General features: G+C 42.0%; 1 protein-coding gene across 3 annotated transcripts in view; it reads left to right on the top strand.

Moving 5' to 3' along the window:
• The window catches only part of usp19 (ubiquitin specific peptidase 19), a 90,678-nt gene that overhangs the window by 4,792 nt on the left and 60,652 nt on the right, over positions 1-25,234 (top strand). For all 3 annotated transcript variants that reach the window (XM_033036937.1, XM_033036936.1, XM_033036935.1), the window contains exons 2-6: positions 5,807-5,935; positions 8,438-8,574; positions 15,437-15,940; positions 20,384-20,744; positions 23,509-23,665. In XM_033036937.1, the coding sequence (XP_032892828.1) occupies positions 5,807-5,935; positions 8,438-8,574; positions 15,437-15,940; positions 20,384-20,744; positions 23,509-23,665 (1,288 nt within the window). The remainder of the gene's footprint in view (positions 1-5,806; positions 5,936-8,437; positions 8,575-15,436; positions 15,941-20,383; positions 20,745-23,508; positions 23,666-25,234) is intronic.

The following is a 25,234-nucleotide window of genomic DNA, read 5'->3' as shown; positions in this document are numbered from 1 at the left end:
GCAGAGCTGCGGGGTACCGAGGAGACACTAGTGAGGGCCTCATCTATGATGGGAGAGGGGAGCTCCTGTTCCCATAAGAATGACGACATCTCGGATGCCCTAGAGTGGAACACCTCCACTTGGGCGCACTTGCGGCGTAGACGGAGGAATTGGGAGTAGGGGGATAGAGTCTTTGCAGGAAGCAGGGTGGGAAGAAGTGTATAGTTGTGAGAGTCAGTGGGTTTGTAATGGACGTCAGTCTATAGTCTATTTCTTGTGAAGGAGACTGTGAGATCAAGAAAGGGGAGGGAGATGTCATAGATGGTCCAAGTAAACTTGAGTGCAGGATGAAAATTGGTGGTGAAGTTGATGAAGTCTGGAATGCCAGGGACCACTGCTCTATGTCTCTGACTGTGTAGAGTGGGGAATTTGATCATTTTTAGGGCAGTCATGTGGAAAATTGATTTCTTGGTGAATTAGAAAATTGAATTGACTTGAATAAATGTTATTAGCCAAGTATGTATACATACAAGGAATTTGCCTTGGTTATTTGCTTGCAAGCAACAACACAATATACTGTCGACAATTAAAATTAAACATAATTTAAACATGTGAAGAATTAAATTAAATACCAGAGCAAAAGGAGGCTACAGACTTTTGACTGTTGAGTAGAGCTACTGCTCGTGGAAAAAAAGCTGTTTTTATGTCTGCTTTGACAGTCCAGAGTCACCTTCCAGAGGGAAGTGCTTCAAAGAGTTTGTGACCAGGGTGAGAGGGGTCAGAGATGATCTTACCCGCTCGCCTCCTGGCCCTTGCAGTGTACAGTTCGTCGATGGGGACAAGGTTGCAGCCAACAACCATCTCGGCTGATCGAATGATGCTCTGCAGCCTCCGGATGTCATGCTTGGTGGCTGAGCCAAACCAAACCATGATAGAGAAGGTGGGGACAGACTCTGTGATGACAGTATAAAACTGGACCATCATTGCCTGTGGCAGATTGTGTTTTCTCAGCTGCCGCAGGAAGTACATCCTCTGTTGGGCCTTTTTGACTGTGGAAAAGATGGTGGCTTCCCATTTAAGGTCCCTGGAGAAGATGGTTCCAAGTAACTTAAATAACTCCACAGATGTGACTGTGATGTAGTTGATGGTGAGTGGGGGGAGGGGAGGGGGAGCTCTCCTAAAGTCTACCATCAATTCCACTGTCTTAAGAGCATTGAGCTCCAGGTTGTTGCGATGGCGCCAGGACGCCAGCTGTGTCACTTCCTGTCTGTAGGCATATTCCTCCCCATCCTGGATCAATCCAATCGGGGTTGTGTCGTCTGCAAACTTGAGAAGCTTCACAGAGGAGTCAGTGGAGGTGCAGTCATTGGTGTAGAGGGGGGAGTACACAGCCTTGCGGTGCTCCTATGCTGAGGGTCAGCGGGTCCAAGATGTACTTTCCCAGCCTCATGTGCCACTTCCTCTCTGTCAGGAAGTTGGTGATCCACTTCAACTGGGAGAGTTTGGAGTGTAGTAGCTCTGGCACAATGGTGTTGAATGCAGAGCTAAAATCCACAAACAAAATCCTTGCATAGGTCTCCTGGCGGTCTAGTGCAGGCCCAGGTTGACTGCGTCATCCACTGATCTATTGGCCCGGTATGCAAACTGCATGGGGTCCAGCAGGGGTTCATGATATTTTTTAGGTGGGCCAGCATGTCTTTCAAGGGTCTTCATGGTTACAGAGGTCAGTGCGACATTAAGACCAGTAATCCTTGGCTTCTGGGTACGGGAACAACAGTGGAGACTTTGAAGCAGGCTGGGACAGTGTAGGTTTACAGGGACTGGTTGAAAATGTCTGTGTAGACTGGTGCCAGTTGTTCGGCACAGACCTTGAGGGTAGAGGGGGAAACATTGCCCGATCCTAGAGATTTCCGGTTTTTCTGTACTGAATAACTTTTCCACCTCCTCAATTGCTATTGTTAGTGATGGAGAAGTGGCCAGACTGATGTTGGGCAGCAAGGATAGTGGACAAGTCAATATTTGCAGATTGGAATCAGGCTGTAAGTGGTGATTGGGGAGGAGTGGGTGGGGGAGGGAAGGAGGGGGTACAGGGGTTCTGTTTCTGTCTATCGAACCTGCATTAGAACCCGTTCAGGTCGTTGGTCAGCTAACGATTGTCCAAGGAGCGAGGGGTTTTCCTCTTGTAGTTGGTGATTTCTTGCAAGCCCTTCCACACTGAAGATGAGTCATTAGCTGAGAACTTGCTCCTCATCCTCTCAGAGTACCTTTCCTTGGCAGCTCTGATTCCTCTTCTCAGCTTGTACTTGGCCTGCCTGTAGAGATCTGCATCCCAGCTTTGAAAATTTGAAGAATGAGATAATTTAACATCTTAAAAACTGCACTCTGTATTTTTCTGTTGGTTCTAAGTCTAGATATGACTTGGTTGATGTTTAATGTTGAGCCGGCTGGCTTCCAATACGTTTCCTGTATGTAGTGTTGGTGACTGCCCCACGCCTGAAATCAGAATATGCTGCATTACCAGTTCATGTTGACTTCTGGTTTCCAAGTAGGAGATCAAAACATAGTGGTTACTGAGCGATGGCATTTTCTTTTCATTTTAGTAGTTATCTGGGAGAAGACGAGAACTAAGCCTTGTTGAAGATAATAGTAAATACTAGACCAAGTGTAGACCCGTTGGGTCTGTTCTCCCAACGTGCGGTTGTGGGGGGGGAGTCGGCATACAGCGTCACACACACTAACTATCCCCCCGCACGTACGCACGCTAATTACCCCCCTTGATATTATATTTATATTATTAATTTGCTCCTTTTACCCCATAACCACCCGATCTACTGACGCATAGCCCCCAACTTGCAGTCACATCTAGAGGGGGGGGGGGGGGGGTAGAGAGTGAGGGCAGAGAGAGAAAGGGCAGAGACACAGAGAGAGGGGCAAGAGGGAGAGGGGGGTGGCGAGGAGGAGAAGGAGGGTGAGTGAGGGGAAAGGTGGGAGGGGAGGAGAGAGAGGGGGAGGGGGAGAGTGGGGGGAGAGTGGGGGGAGAGGTGGGGAGCAGGGAGGGTGGAGGGAAGGGGGTAGGGGTGTGTGGAGGGGAGAGGGGGGGAAGAGGAGAGGGGGGGGAAGAGGAGAGGGGGGAAGAGGAGAGGGGGGGGAAGAGGAGAGGGGGGGGAGAGGAGAGGGGGGGAGGGAAGAGGAGGGGGGGGGGGGAAGAGGAGGGGGGGGGGAAGAGAGAGTGCCTTTTTATTTCAACCCAAACCCCCCCAAACAACCATTTGCAGGCAGTGCTTTTTTACTTTAACCATATTTTCATTTTCAAACCACATTAAGGGTACTTACTCACAGTTGTGTGAACATGTGTTCAGTGTTATTGACAGCTCGGAGAAACGTGACCCTCTGCCTTCCTCCAGCTTGCAGACTAATTGAGGCACACCACTTCCTGGGTTTATAGTCCATCCCCCCTGCCGCCAGTGGGGGCAGCAGAGAGAATGGGGAATTTTGTAAAATCATTAATATCTCTGTCATTTTTCATCGACTGGAAAAATCCTCGGCACACATGCGGCGGAGGGGGGCTCTGAGCGAGGTGGCCAAAAATGACGGCCGTAGGTGGCGGCGTTCTCTCGGAAATCGCAGCACAGATCGCCAAAACCGGTCAAGAACAGACTTTTAGTAATATAGATAGGAAGGGAAGATGCACAGTGCTGGAGTTACTCAGCGGGTCAGGCATCATCTCTGGAGAACATGGATAGGTCACATTTTCCTCAGACTCTGATCAACTGAACAAGGGTCCTGACCCCAAACATCACGTATGTTCTCCTGAGATGCTGAGTTACTCCAGTGTCTTTAGTAAACAAGCATCTGCATTTCCTTGTTTCTAAATATAGTAAGGGATTTGGTTGAGGCACTTGCTGTGGTAACACGAGGTAAAACTGGATCAACAGGTGCAAGGGAACAAAGGAAATGTAGAAAAGTATGCTGTGCAATAACGTGAGCAGATTTAAGTGGCATATAACTACAGCATAAACATTTCCGCCTGTTCCTGGAGTTTATATTCTTTGTTAAAATTGGTGACAACATTTAATAAAGTCCATCAGATTTGGTTTTCCCTGTAAACTGCCCTTCATCAGAAACCCTTGACTTGTAAACTCCTTTCAAAATTCTAAAATCCTTCATTAAATTACCCTTTGACCATTTCTTGTGCAGGGAATAAAAGCTTAATAAGAAAATCAAAGAACTGCCGAAATGGGGGGAAAAACAGTTCTGATGAAGGGTCCTGAAACTGAAACTTTATCTATTTATCTTTCTTAAGAGGGGCCTTGACCTGAAACACCATCAATCCACTTTCTCCAGAGATGCTGCCTGACCCACTGAGTTACTCTGACACTTTGTGTCTCTTTCCACAGGCTGCCTGATCTCCTGAGTGTTTCCAGCATTTTCTGTTTTTATCCTAATGTACATAATTTCTGAAGTTAAGTAATAGATCCTGTGAGTGCTGATAACATTCTGGGAATATGTGGTGTGCTCCTTGCAAGCTCAATGTTCTCTAAGGTACACTACCCAGAACTGTAGGAGGCAGTCTGGTACCCAAGATTTAGACATTCTCCACATGTTCAATGCTGAATGTATTCATTTTATCCCCTCCTAATCCCATTACATTGAGTAGCAGTGAACCTGCAATTGTTCTATAAATTACAGAACCTGTTATCTGAAATACACAGCTTTATTATATATCGTTATATTCATTATATATCAAGAATATCATTCAATGTTTGTGGCACTTCAAGTTCAAGTCCGCGTTTATTGTCATTTAACCAACTAAGGTACAGTGAAATTTGAGTTACCACATGAAGAAGATGTCAGCAGTCAAGCAGCATCTGTGGAAACAAAAAGGGATTGTTGATGTTTTGGTCCAGACCCTGCTTCAGGATGAGAAATTGGTCGTGGTCTATAGATTCTGGAAATGTTTCTGTGGTTTGGAGGGTATCAAATGTGACCCTGATGTTTAAAAGAACAGAGGAAAAGAGAAAATGGAGAACTACTGCACCTATCAGTCTAATGTCAGTGATAGGGAAGATCCTGCAAATGATGATGAATGATATAGTAACAGAACACCATAAATGAAATAATAGATTGAGCAGAGTAACATAGATTTAAAAAAGTTATATTTGACAAATCTGCTGGAATTAATGATGGGCCGAAGGGCCTGTTCCTGTGTTGCCTTGTTCTGTTCTATGGCCAAGCCTCCATAGCCTTGTGGGAAGTGAACTCTGAAGTTTTAGTTTAAATATCAAAGACCATTCTTCCTTTGGACAGTGAACAATTGGATAAGCATCTGGCATCATGCTCCATCATCCTGATCAAAGATATGGCCTGAATATATACAGGGTTGTTCTCAAATACCAACTTTGTGTTTGTCATCAAACACCAGTTTCCATTTACTATTTTGGTTGTTGCGCGGTGTTGGTGGAGAAATGGGTTTGGGCTTGTGCTCATTGTTAACCCCCTCCTTTACTTCAGTTTGCTTCTGACTTGCCCACTTGCACTGCTCAGGACAAATTGATTATTGGTGTCGGGTTTGTATAATAATGCAGGAAGTTTTGCTTTTGAATGATCTCACCAGTAAATCGATCAGCTGAAAAGGGAACACTAGCCTGATAATTATTGTGATTATTGTATTATTCAATTTTGATATTTGATCATGTTGGGATGATGCACCACTATGTTTAATGGGTTTGTTGCTATTGAAAGTGGCAACTTCAAACTAACGTGACTGAAATGTGATTAACTCCTCACAGGCCCTATGTGTTTACAGTGGTTCTGCTTTGTCTTGCAGATCTGTTTGTCGACTGGAAACAGAATGCTGATGAGGTTATTGTGAAGTTGAAGCCAGGAGAGGGGGGCCTAAAGGTTGATGAGATTGATGCAGCTTTCACAGACTCTGACTGTGTAATTACACTGCCAGGTGAGTGAGACATCATGGGAACATTATTGCTGTTACTAATTTAAGTTTCACAGCAAGGATCACCCGTGGGACATGGTCGCAGGGTGTGTAGTAACAGACTCCTCATTGCATTCTCTCCAGGATGGTTTTTAAAATTCCTCTGCATCTAATTTTTTTTTTCAAATCATATCCCGAGTCTTCACTGCACTTCCAGACCCCAGCCTCTGGGGCAGCCAGTCATTAACTCCACTCCCGTTACTTCAGCGTGCTGTTTCATCCGATCCAATAATGTCATCAAGCCACTGTCAAGGTGCTGTTGTATGACATATAGTATCTGGAGGTCCATGGTTCATTTCCATACCAACACCCTACTACCAACACTAACCAAGCCACTAATTCCTGGACTCTGGGTAAGCTCTCGGATCATTCAGGTCCACAGTACTATTTCACAATGGTTTGCTAATTGGTAAACCTCTCTCTTATGGTCTCTTTCTGATCGTCGTAGTTAAGGGAGATTGGTATCTAAGCCACGTGCTTTATAGAAGATATAGGAAAGAACTTAAAGAAATCAAAAGGGGCCATGGAATGACTTGGAATGGCAAATCAAATTAAGGCTAGTCCAAATATTGTGTGTGTTTATTAGAGGCCAGAGTGTGACTAATGAAGGACTAAATCCCCTCGGGGTTCAACGAATTAAAGTGTGCATGGAGCCAGGAGAAAGATCCTAAATGAATACTATTCACCAGGGAGAAGGACGTGGTGACCAGAAAGTTAAGGGAGACGCTCATCTGTAACGGGGAAGAGGATGTGTTAGAAATCTTGGAGCACATTAGGGTGAATAAATCCCGAGGACAGGATGGGACCTATCTCCGTAAGCTAATGGAAGCAATGGAGGAGGTTTCTGGGTTAGGACAGATTTTATTAACTGCACATGAGGTAGAAGTGACAAGGTTCCACATGTCGGCTACTTGTTTCAGAGAAAAACCTTGGAGTTCAGATTATTGCCTTTCAAAATGATTACTTTTCTGTATGTTTTTAACCAATGCAAATTTATTTCAGTTTACTCACTAGACCTGTTGCTGCAACATTTTTTTGTTTTTAACTGTGAAGACAACAGAATATTTGCATAATTTCTCTGCCATTTCCTCATTGCTCATTGTAATTGTTCTTGCTTCAGTCTGAAAGGCACCCACATTAACTCGTCAGCCTTTTGTTTGTATATCTATTGGAGCTTTTGCAATCAGTTGCTTTGTCTTTTTGCTGGATTACCTTTGTGCTTACTCTTGGACCTACCTTGATTGTAGCCATCAGACTGTGTGGTGTTGGAGGAGGTTTAAAATAATTATAAATTGTACATTCTGTCTCACATAGGAGATTAGTGGGCAAAATTAGAGCACATGGTATTGGGGATAGGGTACTGACATGGATAGAAAACTGGTTGGCAGACAGGAAACTTAAGAGTAAGGATTAACGAGTCCCTTTCAGAATGTCAGGCAGTGAGTAGTGGGATCCAGCAAGACTCGGTGCTGGGACAGGTTGGGTGAGTGGGCAGATGCAGTTTAATGTGGATAAATGTGATGTTATCCACTTTTATGGCAAAAACAGGAAGGCAGATTATTATCTGAATGGTATCAAGTTGGGAAAGGGGGAAGTGCAAAGAGATCTGGGGGTCCTTGTTCATCACTCACTGAAAGTAAGCATGCAGGTACAGCAGGCAGTGAAGAAAGCTAATGGCTTGTTGGCCTTCATAACAAGAGGAGCAAAGAGGTAATTCTGCAGTTGTACAGGGCCCTAGTGAGACCACACCTGGAGTATTGTGTGCAGTTTTGGTCTCCTAATTTGAGGAAGGACATTCTTGCTATTGAGGGAGTGCAGCGTAGGTTCACTAGGTTAATTCCCGGGATGGCGGGACTGTCCTATGTTTATAGAATGGAGCAGCTGGGCTTGTATACTATGGTATTTAGAAGGATGAGAGGTGATCTTATTGAAACATATAAGATTATTAAGGGATGGGACACGCTAGAGGCAGGAAAAATGTTCCCAGAACCAGGGGACACAGTCAAAGAATAAGGGGTAGGCCATTTAGAACGGAGATGAGGAAAAACCTTTTTACCCAGAGAGTTGTGAATCTGTGGAATTCTCTGCCTCAGAAGACAGTGGAGGCCACTTCTCTGGATGCGTTCAAGAGAGAGTTAGATAGAGCTCTTAAAGATAGCGGAGTGAGGGGATATGGTGAGAAGGCAGGAATGGGGTACTGAATGTGGATGATCAGCCATGATCACTGTGAATCGCGGTGCTGGCTCGAAGGACCGAATGGCCTACTCCTGCACATATTGTCTATTGACTTTTAAATAATTTAACATTAATATAAAACCATAGTTCCCTGAACGGGAATGAGGAAAGGAGTAGGTTGCCAGGGCAGAGAAATTCACAGACTACTCTTGATTATACGTATTCTTTCTAAAACAAAACGCTTCCAATTTTTCATTTAATCTTGTATTTTTTCTTGCTGTGGCACTTTAGATGGACGCCAGTGGAGTTGTCAATTCCATGAAGAGATTGAGAGCTCGTGCAGTAAGCTGCAGTACAAAGAGAAGGGAAACATCCTCCAGCTTGTAATGCCAAAGAAGATTCCGCTGCACACGTGGTCATCTCTCATGGTATAGTAAATTACCAACATGTGTTACAGCTGTTGTTATTTCTCTCTGAATTGTTCTTTGAGGCCTTCGCACGTGACTGGGCCAAATGGCCTTTGGTGTTCTTCCCTTGGACGGAAACATGGCTAGAAAGACCATTTTTTATTGGCTGTCCAAGATGTATTTGAAGATGGTGCTCTTCCATGAAGTAACCTCCAGAGCACTCTGTGGCAGAGAATTCCAGAGATGTGTCGCCTTCTGCAAGAAAGAATTTCTAAGTACCTAAGTTTTACATCTCACATCGTTTTGACATCCACCTAACAAGTTCCCTTACTATCTGTAGATAGCAATAAGATCATGCCTCATTTTCCTAAACTCCATTTAAACAGATCCAACCTGTTTAGGACAATGCTCCCATTCCAGAAAATAACCTAGTGGATATCCTTTGGACTGTGAATGCTGATCTATCTTTTCTAGGGAAAGGGGATCAAAACTGCCTACAGTGCTCCAGATGTGACACTGCAAGCACTGTACAATTGTTCATATTTGTTTCGAGGTACAGCATGGAAACGGCCCCTTCGGCCCACCAAGTCTATGCCGACTGTCAATTATAGTAAAGCTTCCCTATTTCTAAACCCCAGCCCTGTGTTGTCTTAACTATTGCTGCATCTGCCTGCTAACTTGTGTTTTGTGCGCGGTAAATCCATTTGACAAGTTTTTGTCCCCTCGCTCACTCAATGCCCTTTTGCAGAATCTCAGTACCTGTATCTTGATTGTCGTTTCCCCTTCCAACCATTTCACGTCATCAGCAAATCTGAACACCTTATATTCTCTTCTTCCCCCCCCCCCCTCTCCAAATCATTAATAACAAGTTACTGAGGCCAAGAACTGAACTGGGGAACACTCTACTCATTGCATTCTGAAAAAGATCCACTTGTCTCATATGTTTTGCTTTTCAGGAAAACGGGTTGATTTGTTATGTTTGTGTTTGTTTGTGGGAGCTTGTTTTGCATAGCCTATCTGTCATATCTCTATCCTTGCCATCATGATTACAACACACTGGAAGCAACAATAACGCTTATACCAAAAAAAGATAAAGATTTAGATGAACCGGGTTCTTGTAGAGCTATTTCACTTCTAAATACGGATCAGAAAATTTTAGCAAAGATTCTAGCTAGAAGACTAAATAATTATATTAACAATTTAATAAATGCGGATCAAACGGGATTTATACCCAAAAGACAATCATTTAATAATTTGAGAAGGCTTTTCAATATAATGTACTCTCACAATGAGGACAATGAAGATATTTCAGTTTTTACGCTGGATGCAGAGAAGGCATTTGATCAGGTAGAATGGCAGTATTTATACAAGGTACTCCAAAAATTTAATACGGGAGAGAATTTTATTAGATGGGTTAAAGTACTTTACGATAGACCTACGGCTAGAATATTAACTAACAATATGCTATCTCCAAAATTTTACTTATCAAGGGGTAATGGGCAAGGTTGTACCTTATCACCATTGCTATTTGCCCTTATGATAGAACCGCTGGCCGAAAGGATTAGAAATCACCCGAATATTCACGGATATAACACTAAGGACTCAAAGAATAAAATTTCATTATACGCTGATGATATCCTTTTATATATTACTAATACACAAACGAGTATACCCACATTATTAACATTAATTGAGGAATTCGGCTCTTTTTCAGGATATAGAATAAATTGGAATAAAAGCGAAATTATGTCTTTAAAACCACAGGATTCGAGACACTTACTAAAATTCCCCTTCTAAATTGCAACAGAAAAATTCAAGTATCTGGGTATTCAAATTACGAGAAGACACAAATCATTATTTAGTGCCAATTTTATGCCACTATTAAATAAACTGAATGATATGATTAAATTTTGGAAAACGCTCCCGCTCTCATTGATAGGTAGAATTAACGCTATAAAAATGACTTTCTTACCACAATTAATATTTTTGTTTCAAGCGATCCCAATATATATTCCAAAATACTTTTTCAAAAAACTAGATTCTACTATCACTAATTTTATATGGGATTACAGAGCACACAGAATTCAACGAAAGCATTTGTGTAAACCTAAAGAAGTTGGGGTTTATCATTACCTAACTTTATGTATTACTACTGGGCAGTGCATATTAAGAACATAATGTACTGGTTGGATAGTTCCACTCAGCAGTTGGAGTGGATAAGAATGGAGAAAGAAGAATGCTATCCGCACGATATAGGAACGATCTTGCTCTCACCGATAAAATTGAATAGTATAATATATAAGAAGAACCCAATTATTCACAATACAATAAGAATTTGGAAACAAATAAAAGTATCCTTGAAATTAAATAATCTATCAGTACTAACCCCACTAGTGAACAATCCCACATTCAAACCATCTCTCATCGACAAAACATATCAACAATGGGATAGACTGGGGGTTAGGAAAGTAGGGGATGTGTATGAATTGGGCAAACTGTTATCATTTCAACATTTAAAATTTAAATTTAAACTGAAGGATAATCAATATTTTAAATATATACAGATATGTGACTTTATGAAGAAATATATACATAGATTTCAAACTATATTTTTAGACCCTTTAGAAGAAGCAATGAATATTAAGGCTGATTCACAAAAATTATATATTAAATAGAGAATTACCCTCAACAGAAGCACTAAGAGAAGATTGGGAACATGAGCTAATGATAAAGATCTGGAAGGATAGATAGGAAAAGTATCTGATGAACACACATAATTGTTCTATTAATGCAAGACATAATTTAATTCAATTCAAATTATTATATAGACTATATTATTCAAAAACGAGGTTGAATAAATGTTATCCAAACGTCTCTCCCAGATGCGATAAATGTTTGTTTCAAAACGCTAATATAACGCATTCATTTGTAGGATGTACAAAGTTGAATACATTTTGGAGCGATATATTTGATATATTTACAAAGCTTTTTAAGTCCACAATAGAACCTAAAACGGAATGGATTATATTTGGAATAATAGTAGAAGATATCAATTTAAATAAAGACCAAAATGTTTTTTTTAATTATGGGTTAATAATTGGAAAGAAATTGATACTTAAATTTTGGAAAAATACAACCATACCAACTGTTAAAATGTGGATTAGGAATATGATGGACATAGCACGCCTTGAAGAAATTAGACTCCGATTAATAGATAAATATGAACAATTCTTAAGGAGTTGGTCTCCTTTCATCGACTTTTTGGAATCATGTGATGCAGCGGTACCGTAAAGATTGCTGATTTCAGTTCAAGCCGCGGATAGATCTACATCTCCGAATACAGATTTGAAAATTTATCTTTTAAGGGGCCTTCTCTCCTATTTCTACTTTCCACTTTTTCTTTTTTTTATATACACACTTCACGTTTTTCTATTCTCTACCATCTATTTTTCCTCTTTTTCCCCTTTCCATTGTTTTCTTTTTCTTGTCTTGCTTACTTCCTTTTCAAAACATAAAAGTAGAGGTTGTACATAGAATGGATTACGGTATGACATAGTTGGCACCTAAAATTAGGTTCCACTGTACTGTTTTGTACTGTATTAACTTCTAATAAAATAAACAAAACATAAAAAATAAAATAAATATAAAAAAAAATAAAAAAATAAAATTAAAAAAAATGATTACAACACACTGCCCAATGACTGCAAGGTTTCCCAGAGTATCTTGAGATTGCGAATGAAAGGCACAGTAGTTTTTCTGCTTTTAGTTTTGTTCCTGCTTTGGAGACACAAGACTGCAGATGCTGGAATCTTGAGCAAATGTGCTGGAGAAACTCAGCAGGAGGAACACGTGTGGAGGGAAATAAAAGGGGCCCATCTTCAGACGATGCAAGCTTTTGCTTTTCTTGAAGGAGAGGTTGCATTTTCATCCCAAACTATGACTGGTGACTTTACTCCAATACTCATCTAATATTAGAACTACAAGATTTCCTGGCTTGAAATGGTAAAGTTATGCATTTGCGAAATGTAGCTGCCACTGAGAATTTCAAACATTAACTGACCATATTGGCTTTAAAATTTTAAAATGAACACTTGGGTGGTTTTCTTAGATGTTCCTCGAGTTTGATTAATTGAAAGATGCAGCATGAAAACAGGCCCTTCGGCCTATTTTTGATCACCTATTTATACTAGTTTTATGTTCCCCACTTTCACATCCACTCTCTACACCAGGTTCATTTTATAGGCCAATAGCCTCCAAACCCACACGTCTTTGGGATGTGGGAGCACCCGAAGAAAACACATGCGGTCACGGGGAGAACGTGGAAACTACACACAGACAGCACCCGAGGTCAGGATTGAACCTGGCCTCTGGTGCTGTGAGGCAGCAGCATTTCCAGGTGTACCACTGTGTTGCCCTCATGTTATACTGATTCTTGACAGGTCTCCTGGGTCCATTCATTGTCAACCTATTTTTGATTCCCACTAATGGGAAAGCAACCTGGGCTGCTTGTTGGCGTACATTGAGTTTGGAATAACTAGTTAACCATGACAGTCTTCACAACCTTCATCTAATGGAAGGAAATGTTCTTGTTGGAAGGAGGGTCTATTACCAAAGGGCACAAATTCAGTCATCTGTAAAACCAAGCAAAATGAGTCAAGATTTGACAAAAGATTCCGTAATTCTTAAAAAGGAATAAAACAAACTGCAGGTCTTTGAAGAAAGAAGGCAGTGAGGTTAATTGGGTAGCTCTTTTAAAGACTCACATCTGCGATGCAGTCACTGGTTGCTTGCCTATTGCAGCCAGCTGCCCTTTTTCACAGCTAACCTCGGGTGACATTGGCATGCAATGCCCACCTGTGCATGTGATCACAAGAACCACTGGCTAGTGATCAAGAAGGATAAACAACACTCTGGATATCCATCCATGTCTTCTCTTACCACATTGTTTGCAATATGCCAGATTAACGGAGGCACCCACTGAACCCTGTATGTTCTCTGCACACGTTGCCTTTCCCTGCTGCGTCCTCACAGCGACGGCCATGTTGATTTATTATTGTCATTCGTACCGAGATGGTGAAGCGCCTTTTGAGTACTGAGATAAGCTTTTGTTTGCGTGCTATCCAACTAAGTCAGATCATGCTGTACATGAGTCGCATCAAGCCACACACGTGTCCAGACGGTAGAGCAAAGAGAAATGTGCAAGAGTGCAGAATATGGTTGCACAGCATTGCAGAGTTACAGATCCCGAGGAAAAGTCCATGGGCCGCAATGAAGTAATTTGGGAGATTAGGACTACACTAGTTCATGGGAGGACTGTTTAGTAGTCTGATAACAGTGGGGAAGAAGCTGTTCCAGAATCTGGTGGGGCTTGCTTTCAGATTTTGTATCTTCTGTGCAGTGGGAGACCAAGAAATGCCTGTGGTGGGAGTGGTCCTTGATTATGTTGGCTGTTTGTGAGGCAGCGTGAAGTATAGATGGGGGTTGTGATTGCATGGTGGGCTGGGCTACATCAACAACTCTTTACGATTTGTGGTCTAGTGTCTTGGAGCCAGGCTGTTTTCCTCCTGCTCTGTTTACCTGAGTTCTATTCTGAGCATTGCCTTTACTTGCTTTGCTGACTAGATGGGATTACTGTGCTATTTTTATTCTGCTTCATTTGCCACCGCAGTAAAACATTTACAAGTGGGCTTCTTGATTAACCAACAACTGATTTACTGTATAGCTGGTTGGTCATGTGATGTTTCCAAGGCTTCTGTGTCAAAGTAAAAAGGCATCTCTAGAGAATACTCCCAAGTGTAGACATGAATTAATTAATTATGGTAATGGCATATCTTCAGACACATTGGTCCAGTTAAAAGGTAAGTGCATTGAAGTTTATTCACACAGCAAGCAGCATTGTATCTGAGAACCAGAGAGTATGTGTATTCAGACACCTGCAAAGGAAAGTGTGGCTTTGACTAGTGAAGAGAGACTTGTAATAAAAAATGAATTGCAGATGTTGGTTTACACTAAAGTTAAACACAAAATCCTGAAGTAACTCGGCAGATCAGGCAGCATCTACGAAGAAAATCAATAGGTGACATTTGGGATCTAGACCCATTGTCAGACTTTTTGAGAAGTTAGGACAGCAATGCTCAAACGTAAATGTGACTATTTTAACAATAAGCTATTTGCAAATTTTTTTCCTTGCATATTAATGTGATTTGCACTATTCTTAGATTACCTGTGTTTTTGGGGTATCTATAGTGTTCTTCTCTCCAATACTTCAGCCTGTGGGTTCCCTACAGTTTATTTAATGGCGAGCTTGGTTGTTATGTTAATTATGACATGATGTGCCGAGTGCCTTGTGCAGGAGGAAGTGAGGGCCAATCAGTTAGAAGATTCGCAGAAGGTAGGATTGTCTGCCAACGCTAGAGTGTTTTTGTTTACTTGTCTCTTACTTATCTGGTAGATCGCTTATCTCCGATCTCACAGCTCTGATCGAGTGTCATCCACTGCGGCCTGACGAGACCAAGCCATTGCTTCCATGATTGCATGCAGATATTTCCAAGAGCAATGGACCTGTTGAAATATTTGAATGATGTATAAAATAAATTAGTTTTTTCAAATGGTTAATTATGGATTTTTTCTGTATTGTATAGCAGGGGGGTGTGCGGCAAGTTCAATAGCAATTTTGAAAAGGGAATTGGATATGTATTTGAACAAAGCATTGTAGGTCTATTGGGGATAATGCAGAGAGTAAGACCAATCAGAGAGGCCATTCAGAATCCACGCAGAGACAGCGGATCGAGTTGCCTGCACTGTTCGATTCTGCAATTCTGTAAAATGCGCTTCAAAGGTGCAGCTTTTCAACTGACTGACGTTGATTTCATTGCTGTTGCAGAAGAAGAAAAATAAAGGGCAGCCCATAGTTATTCCACCAAAAGATGTTGGGAAGGAAAAGGTTTTGCCCAGCGAAAATATCGAAGTGGAAAAATCAGGAAAATTATCTGACATCGCAGAAAGGAAAGCGAAAGCAGAGCGCGGAATTAAGCGCCCCATCAAGGTGAAAGCTCCAGGAAAGACAGAGTCCCCGCCTGAACCTGGGATGAAACGGACCAGTCAGTGCAAGACTCTGAATAACACTCGGGTTATCCAGGAGCCCATTGCATCACAACCCGTCTGTGTCAAGTCCAGCGAAGAAACTGATCCCGCTTGTTTTCAAAAACCTGCAGAGGGTCCAAAAAGCCCGGAGGATGAACTCATTGTAAGTGATGCTGATGGAGGATTATTGGATGCCGCGGTTGAGGCTAGGGTGAAGAAGAACGGCCGTGGTCCCCAGGGAGATTGGCACATGGAAGACAAAAGTGAAGTGAATGTGAGGCAAGCATCGACTGAGAAAGCTGAGGTACAGTTTTCTAAATCATAGTCATACAGCACGAAACAGGCCCTTCAGCCAATCTCGTCCATGCCAACCAAAATGCCGCATCTATAGTGCCCTCCATGATGTTTGGGACAAAGACCCACCATTTATTTATTTGCCTCTGTACTCCACAATTTGAGATTTGTAATAGGAACAATCGCATGTGGTTAAAGTGCACATTGTCAGATTTTAATAAAGGCCAATTTTATACATTTTTGTTTCACCATGTAGAAATTACAGCAGTGTTTATACGTAAGCCCCCTCTCCCCCCCCAATTTCAGGGCACCAGAATGTTCGGGCCACAGCAATGTCATGTCAATGAAAGTAGTCATGTTTAGTATTTTGTTGCATATCCTTTGCATGCAATGACTGCTTGAAGTCTGTGATTCATGGACATCACCAGTTGCTGGGTGTCTTCTCTGGTGATGCTCTGCCAGACCTGTATTGCAGCCATCTTTAGTTTATGCTTGTTTTGGGGGCTAGTCCTCTTCAGTTTTCTCTTCAGCATATAAACGGCATGTTCAATTGGGTTCAGATCGGGTGAGTGACTTGGCCACTCAAGAATTGACCATTTTATTAGCTTTGAAAAACTCCTTTGTAGTATGTTTGGGATCATTGTCTTGCTGTAGAATGAATCGCCGGCCAATGAGTTTTGAGGCATTTGTTTGAACTTGAGCAGATAGGATGTGTCTATACACTTCAGAATTAATTATGCTACTACCATCAGCAATTCTATCATCAATGAAGATAAGTGAGTCAGTACTTTCAGCAAACATACATGCCCAGTCCATAACATCACCACCACCACTGTGTTTCACAGATAAGATGGCATGCTTTGGATCTTGGGCAGTTCCTTCCCTCCGCCATACTTTGCTTTTGCCATCACTCTGATATAAGTTAATCTTCGTCTCATCTGTCCACAAGACCTTTTTCCAGAACTATGGTTGCTCTTTTAAGCACTTCTTGGCAAACTGTAACTGGGCCATCCTATTTTTACGGCTAACCAGTGGTTTGCATCTTGCAGTGTAGCCTCTATTTCTGTTCATGAAGTCTTCTGCAGACAGAGGTCATTGAGAAATCCACCCCTGACTCCCGAAGAGTGTTTCTGATCTGTTGGACAGGTGTTTGAGGATTTTTCTTTATTATAGAGAGAATTCTTCTGTCATCAGCCTGGCCTGCTACCTTGGCCTGCCAGTCCCTTTGCGATTAGTAAGCTCACTAGTGCTCTCTTTCTTCTTAATGATGTTCCAAATAGTTGATATTGGTAAGCCGAAGGTTTGGCTGATGTCTCTAAAAGTTTAATTTGCGTTTCTCAGTCCCATAATGGCTTATTTGACTTTCATTGGCACAACTTTGGTCCTCATGTTGATAGAAAATTGGTGAAGGAGGAGGCCATTCAGCCCTTCGAGCCAGCACCGCCATTCATTGTGATCATGGCTGATAAACAGCAATAAAAGTTTCCAAAGGTAATGGAAAGACTAGGTGCTGAGAGCTCTCTTATACCTGCATTAAGGAGGTAATTAAACACGCCTGAGCAATTATAAACACCTGTGAATCCATGTGTCCCAAACATTATGGTGCCCTGAAATGGGGGGGACTATGTATAAACGCAGCTGTAATTTCTACATGGTGAAACCAAAATGTACAAAAATGGCCTTTATTAAAATCTGGCAATGTGCACTGTAACGACATGTGATTTTTTTCTATTACAAATCTCAAGTTGTGGAGTACAGAGGCAAATAAATAAATGATGGGTCTTTGTCCCAAACATTATGGAGGGCACTGTAAGTTTGTCCCATCTACCCGCATTTGGCCCATATCCCTCTAAACCTTTATCTATCCATGTATCTGTCTGAATATCTTTTATATGTTCAAAGCGAAGGATGATGCGTACAAATTAGCCAGAAAAAGCAGCATACCGGAGGACTGGGAGAAATTCAGAGACCAGCAGAGGAGGACAAAGGGCTTAATTAGGAAAGGAAAAATAGATTTTGAAAGAAAACTGGCAGGGAACATAAAAACTGACTGCAAAGGTTTTTATAGATATGTGAAAAGAAAGAGATTAGTTAAAACAAATGTAGGTCCCTTGCAGTCCGAAACAGGTGAGTTGATCATGGGGAACAAGGATATGGCGGACCAATTGAATAACTACTTTGGTTCCGTCTTCACTAAGGAAGACATAAATAATCTGCCGGAAATAGCAGGGGACCGCGGGTCAAAGGAGTTGGAGGAATTGAGTGAAATCCAGGTTAGCCGGGAAGTGGTGTTGGGTAAATTGAATGGATTAAAGGCCGATAAATCCCCAGGACCAGATAGGCTGCATCCCAGAGTACTTAAGGAAGTAGCTCCAGAAATAGTGGATGCATTAGTAATAATCTTTCAAAACTCTTTAGATTCTGGAGTAGTTCCTGAGGATTGGCGGGTAGCAAACGTAACCCCACTTTTTAAGAAGGGAGGGAGAGAGAAAACGGGGAATTACAGACCAGTTAGTCTAACATCGGTAGTGGGGAAACTGCTAGAGTCAGTTATTAAAGATGGGATAGCAGCACATTTGGAAAGTGGTGAAATCATTGGACAAAGTCAGCATGGATTTACAAAAGGTAAATCATGTCTGACGAATCTTATAGAATTTTTCGAGGATGTAACTAGTAGCGTGGATAGGGGAGAACCAGTGGATGTGGTGTATCTGGACTTTCAGAAGGCTTTCGACAAGGTCCCACATAAGAGATTAGTATACAAACTTAAAGCACACGGCATTGGGGGTTCAGTATTGATGTGGATAGAGAACTGGCTGGCAAACAGGAAGCAAAGAGTAGGAGTAAACGGGTCCTTTTCACAATGGCAGGCAGTGACTAGTGGGGTACCGCAAGGCTCAGTGCTGGGACCCCAGCTATTTACAATATATATTAATGATCTGGATGAGGGAATTGAAGGCAATATCTCCAAGTTTGCGGATGACACTAAGCTGGGGGGCAGTGTTGGCTGTGAGGAGGATGCTAGGAGACTGCAAGGTGACTTGGATAGGCTGGGTGAGTGGGCAAATGTTTGGCAGATGCAGTATAATGTGGATAAATGTGAGGTTATCCATTTTGGTGGCAAAAACAGGAAAGCAGACTATTATCTAAATGGTGGCCGACTAGGAAAAGGGGAGATGCAGCGAGACCTGGGTATCATGGTACACCAGTCATTGAAAGTGGGCATGCAGGTGCAGCAGGCAGTGAAGAAAGCGAATGGTATGTTAGCTTTCATAGCAAAAGGATTTGAGTATAGGAGCAGGGAGGTTCTACTGCAGTTGTACAGGGTCTTGGTGAGACCACACCTGGAGTATTGCGTACAGTTTTGGTCTCCAAATCTGAGGAAGGACATTATTGCCATAGAGGGAGTGCAGAGAAGGTTCACCAGACTGATTCCTGGGATGTCAGGACTGTCTTATGAAGAAAGACTGGATAGACTTGGTTTATACTCTCTAGAATTTAGGAGATTGAGAGGGGATCTTATAGAAACTTACAAAATTCTTATGGGGTTGGACAGGCTAGATGCAGGAAGATTGCTCCCGATGTTGGGGAAGTCCAGGACAAGGGGTCACAGCTTAAGGATAAGGGGGAAATCCTTTAAAATCGAGATGAGAAGAACTTTTTTCACACAGAGAGTGGTGAATCTCTGGAACTCTCTGCCACAGAGGGTAGTCGAGGCCAGTTCATTGGCTATATTTAAGAGGGAGTTAGATGTGGCCCTTGTGGCTAAGGGGAGCAGAGGGTATGGAGAGAAGGCAGGTATGGGATACTGAGTTGGATGATCAGCCATGATCATATTGAATGGCGGAGCAGGCTCGAAGGGCCGAATGGCCTACTCCTGCACCTAATTTCTATGTTTCTATGTTGTTATTGGACCTGCCTAAACTATTTCCTCTGGCAGCACTTTCCATATGTCCACCACTGTTTGTGTGAAATAAATTGCCCCTTTGGCTCCTATCAACTCTTTCTCATCTCACCTTGAATTTGTGTCCGCTAGATCATGATTTCCCTACCCTGGCAAAAAGCTGATGTATTTGCACTTTCTGTTCCCTTCATGCTTTTATCCGCATCTATCAGATTGTCCCACATGCCTCCAGTTTGACCAATAGCCTTCCTCCACCAGACTGCTTCTTACCTTAAAGCCAATTCTATATCTTGTTAGCTACCTCTTCCTAGATCCCATGCGCTGTAACCTTCTAGAGCAGCTGACCATGCAGAATTTATCAAAGGCCTTTCTGGTCCATATAAACAATGTCAATGGCCTTGCCCTCATCAACCTTCTTGATTTACTTCTTCAAAAAATTCAATCCTACACTTTGGCTGTGTTCATCTCCTGTGTCAGGTCTGTTATGTTAGTGAATGGGGATCCAGTGGATTCTCCATGATACTAATGCTTGTATTCTCTTTCCAACAGCTGGAAGTAACTGAGAAGGAGAAACTGCTTCCTGAGAACCAAGATATCAATGCTGCACAGTCTTCAGATGTCAATGTTCCTATGGATCAGATAGTGAGTGAGACTGAACCGAACGCTCCGGAATCTGTTGGAGGCTGGCTTGAGGTTGCAGATGTAACCGTGGAAGAAACTGTTACTCAAAGTTGTTGTGTAACTGAGAACTCTGACACATCTGCCGGGAACCAAATGGGGCATACTAAACAACTAACTGGAGAGCAGCTCCCAACAGGAAGCTCTGATGAGGACACCACTGTGCCCTCTCCAGCATCTGTGGAAGAGACCAGCCAGGTGAAGGAAAACCACGCTGAGGAAAAGGTTGAAGGTAAGTAACTAATGTACCTTTTAAAATTAAATACTATTTGGAGGTGTGAGGTAAAGAAGCTACAAATAAAAAGCTTCCATCTGCTGGCTTCCTGCACTGCTTTGCATTTCTGCTAGGACTGACCTTCATAGCAAGAACCTTTAAGTATTGAGACAAGGTGTCAGCTACAGTTATATTAGGCCTTCATAATACCCTGCAGGATAATGTCCCATTTTGGTCTCCTTGTCTAAGAAAGCATACTTTCTGTTGGGGGAAGTGCAGCAAAGGCACACCAATTTGATCCCAGAGAGGGCACGATTCTCAAACAAGGAGAAATGAGCTAGACTAATGTGAGTTTCACTGCTTCCCGTCCCTCTAAATGAAGAAATCTCGTCTCTCAGATTCAAATTTATGAGTGTCAGGGGTTATGGGGAGAAGGCAGGATAATGGGGTTGGGAGGGAGAGGTAGATCAGCCATGATTGAATGGCAGAGTAGACTTGATGGGCCGAAATGGCCTAATTCTATTCCTACCACTTATGATCTTAAATGTTGTCCATCTGCCACTGATATGGACATCAAAATAGCAGATGGAGTTTAAACCGGGCACATGCAAGGTTTAGTTTAGAAATACAGCACGGAAACAGGCCCTTCGGCCTGCCAAGTCTTCAGCCCATCAACAATCCGTGTACACTAAAACACTATCCTACACATACTCGGTACAATTTACAATTTTACCAAGCAAATTAACCTACAAACCTGTACATCTTCGGAGTGTGCGAGGAAACCAGAGACATCCGTACGTATGCTTGCCTTTATCGGTCTGGGCATTGAGTATAACAGTCAGGAAGACATGTTGCAGCTTTATAAAATTTTGGTCAGGCTGCATATGGAATATTGCATGTATTTCTTGTCGTCCTATTACAGGAAGGATGGGAAGGCTTTGGAGAAGGTACAGAAGATGTTTTCCAGTATACTGTCTGGATTAGAGGGTATTAGCTATAAGTGAGGTTGAGAAAACTTGGATTATTTTCTCTGGCACTTCAGAAGGCCTGATAGAAGTATATAAAATGATGCGAGACGTAGATAGGGTAGATGGTCAGAACTTTTTTCCCCAGAAGGCAAGGCTTTAAGTTGAGAGGGGCAGTTAAAAGAAGATGTGCAAATCAGGTTTTCTGTTGCACAGTGCTGAGGCCTGGAACATGCTGCCGAGGATGGTGATGGAAGCAGTGTCATTTTGTATCGTATTCGGCACAGACATTGTGGACCAAAAGGCCTGTTCCTATGTTCTATCATCATCCAGGGTTGTCTTACCTTGCCATATTTGTACATTCTCCTATTGAGCTCCATGCAGCTGAGCCTTAAATGATTCCCACATATCAGATGTGCACTTGGCTAAGTACAGCTGCTCCCAGATTAGTCTCCCAAGCTTGATAATGTTATAATTTCCCCCTCCAATTGAGAATTTCCTTTCCCCAATGGTCCAAACTTGTCCTTATTCATAACCATATTTTCAACTTAGGAAAGAACTGCAGATGCTGGTTTAAATCAAAGGTAGACTCTAAATGCTGGAGTAATTCAGCGGGACAGGCAGCATCTCTGGAGAGTAGGAATGGGTGACGTTTTGGATCAAAACCCTTTTCTTCAGACTGAGAAATGTTTGACAACTTAGGAGTTGTTGTCAAACATGGAGAGATTACTGGGTCAGTACTCTAGAGTTTAAAAGAATGAGCCTGATCTCACTGAAAAGTACACATTTCTTTGTGCTTTGTGGGGATTGATGCTTCCACTGGTCAAAGAAATAATGGTCAGCCTCAAAATCAGGCATTCAGGACAGATGAAAAGTAACACTTTCACCCAGAGGTCATAGAGTGATACAGTGTGGAAACAGGCACTTCGGCCCAAATTGCCCAAACCGGCCAACAATGTCACAGCTAAACTGGTCCCACTTGCCTGCGCTTGGTCCACATCCCTCCAAACCTGTCCTATCCATGTACTTGTCTTAACTGTTTCTTAAATGATGGGATAATCCCAGCCTCAACTACCTCCTCTGGCAGCTTGTTCCATACACCTCCCACCCTTTGTGTGAAAAAGTGACCCCTCGGATTCCTATTAAATCTTTTCCCTTTCACCTTGAGCCTATGTCCTCTGGTCCTCGATTCCCCTACTCTGGGCAAGAGAGTCTGTGCATCTACCCGATCTATTCCTCTCATGATTTTGTACGAATCTTGGAATTCTCCACCAACGAGGAATGTGGAATTTCAGTTACTGAGTATATTCAAGGCAGAGATCAATAGATTGTTATCAATAGAGATAACGGGTTTGTGCAAGAAAATAGAGCTGCTAGAGTTTGTTCATGGTCTTATTGAAAGAAAACACAAGCTCAAGAGGGCGAATGATTCTGCTGCTTGTTTTCTGCTTACAAATGGTAAATCGCAAGTACATTGTATAGAAGAAGCAGTCGAAAGGTGAACAGGAGAGCTATGTCAGTAGACTTTCTCATCTGCAGTGATCACTACTGGGAATAAACTCTGCTGCAATCCAATAAAGGTGGAAGCTCTGTCGTTATTAATGGAACAGTGGATATTTCAGGAGGGAGTTGAAAATCAAGTTTTTCTGAATGGTCTTTCTGCTTAGAATTCCATAGTCATCATGAGAATCTGTATGTGTCCAATATGTAATTGAGAGATGTGTTACTGAGCACAAACCTCTTCGATGTGTAGTAGGTACTGTACACATTTGTGCACAAGGTCCAAAATTGTAAGAATGCTTTGTTTTATCCCGCAGTACCAGATGGTTACATGAATCTGAAATTAGTAAAGTATGACTCGTATGAGAAAGGCACAGATACCATGGTGGTACACGTGTATGTGAAGGAGATCTGCAAATCCACATCCAAGGTGCTGTTTCGGGAGCAAGACTTTAATCTCATTTTCCAGACCAGGTGAGGTCCAGTCTAGTCATCCGTAAATTTCGCAGAGAGGAAACACTATTTCACTTTATCTGCTTACTCAGTTCAATTTGGTTTACAAGGTACATACAATTTCTGTGGGGTATATACTTAAAACAATGTCACTTTTTCATTGCATTCTCCGACCCACTACAGTGGAATTGAGTTTAATCTAGTTATGTAGTCACTGAGCTATGCAGAATTGAAACGGGTCCTTTGGCCAAACTTCTCCATGCCGACCATGTTGCTTAACCAAGCTAGTCTCGCCTGCCTGCGTCTGACCCACATCTCTCTAAACCATCCCGATCATGTATCTGTTTAACTGTCTTTTAAATTTAACACTCACAACAAGCCAAAGAAATTTCCTCGACTACAGTATAATAACCGGGAAAAAATTAATATTAAAATTTTGGAAAGGCCCTATAACCCCCACAATTAAAATGTGGATTGTGGAAATGTCGGTGACCCTACATCTAGAAAGAATTAGACTTGTCTTAATGGACAAACAAGAACTTTTTGTTAAAATATGGGCTCCATTCATTAATTATCTGAAGGGATAGACTGGCCCAGCATGAAAATCCAACTGAAACTTGAACTCAGGATGAAAAGTCATACTTTATAATCTACGAACCTACCTCCAATGACATATTATAAGTAATCCATTCCACCTTTTCTGTTTTTTTGATATTTGTAACTCTTTTTTCTCTCTTTCTCTCTTTTTCTATCTATATAAAAAAAACCACTAGAAGCAGAATTAATCGACAATTGAAAATGTTAATAATGTATGACTGATGTATATGAAAAGTTGTTTTTACTATAATATGTAACTATACTTTATAATATGTCTACTTCTAATTTAATTTTTTTTTAAAAATTGTTATAGTACCTACCCAACTACATCCTCGAGAAGCTTGTTGCATATGGGGGAGGGGGTGGGGGGAGGGGAGGAAGGAGAGACTGTGGCTATTTCTTAATCCTTTCACCACATGATTTTATATGCCAAGGTCACCCCTCAGCATCAGTGTTGAAAAAAACCACCCAGCCTATGCAGCATCTCCTTACAACTCAAAGCCTTCAGGGCTGGTTACATTGTCCAATTATTTGTTGTTGTTGCATTCTTTCTAGTTTAATGATGACCTTCCTATGACGGGGTAACCAGAACTCCACATGTGGATTTACCAAGGTCTCACAGCTGTAATGTGACATCCCAACTCCCAAACTATACCCTGACTGATAAAGGCAAGTGTGCGAACACTGCATTCATCGCCCTGTTCACCTGTGTTGTCACCTTCATGCAACAATGTACCTGCACTCCTTGATTTCTCTATTCAACAGCACACCCAGGGCCTTGTCATTTACTGTGCAAATCCTAACCTAGTTTGTCCTACCAAAATGTACCTGCTTATATATACTGAATTCTTATTTATACCTTGGAGGAGTACTGTACATTAACGCTACTTTCAGTAGAATGTCTAGCCTCTTCATTTGAGCTAGTATTGCTGCAGTGTATAGTGCAGTGACTGGTTAATAAACAGACTATTTTCTACATGAATGTTCTGATTA

Source organism: Amblyraja radiata, chromosome 18, assembly GCF_010909765.2.
Source record: "Amblyraja radiata isolate CabotCenter1 chromosome 18, sAmbRad1.1.pri, whole genome shotgun sequence".
NCBI classification, from domain to species: Eukaryota; Metazoa; Chordata; class Chondrichthyes; order Rajiformes; family Rajidae; genus Amblyraja; species Amblyraja radiata.
This window is presented reverse-complemented; position numbering and strand designations above follow the sequence as displayed.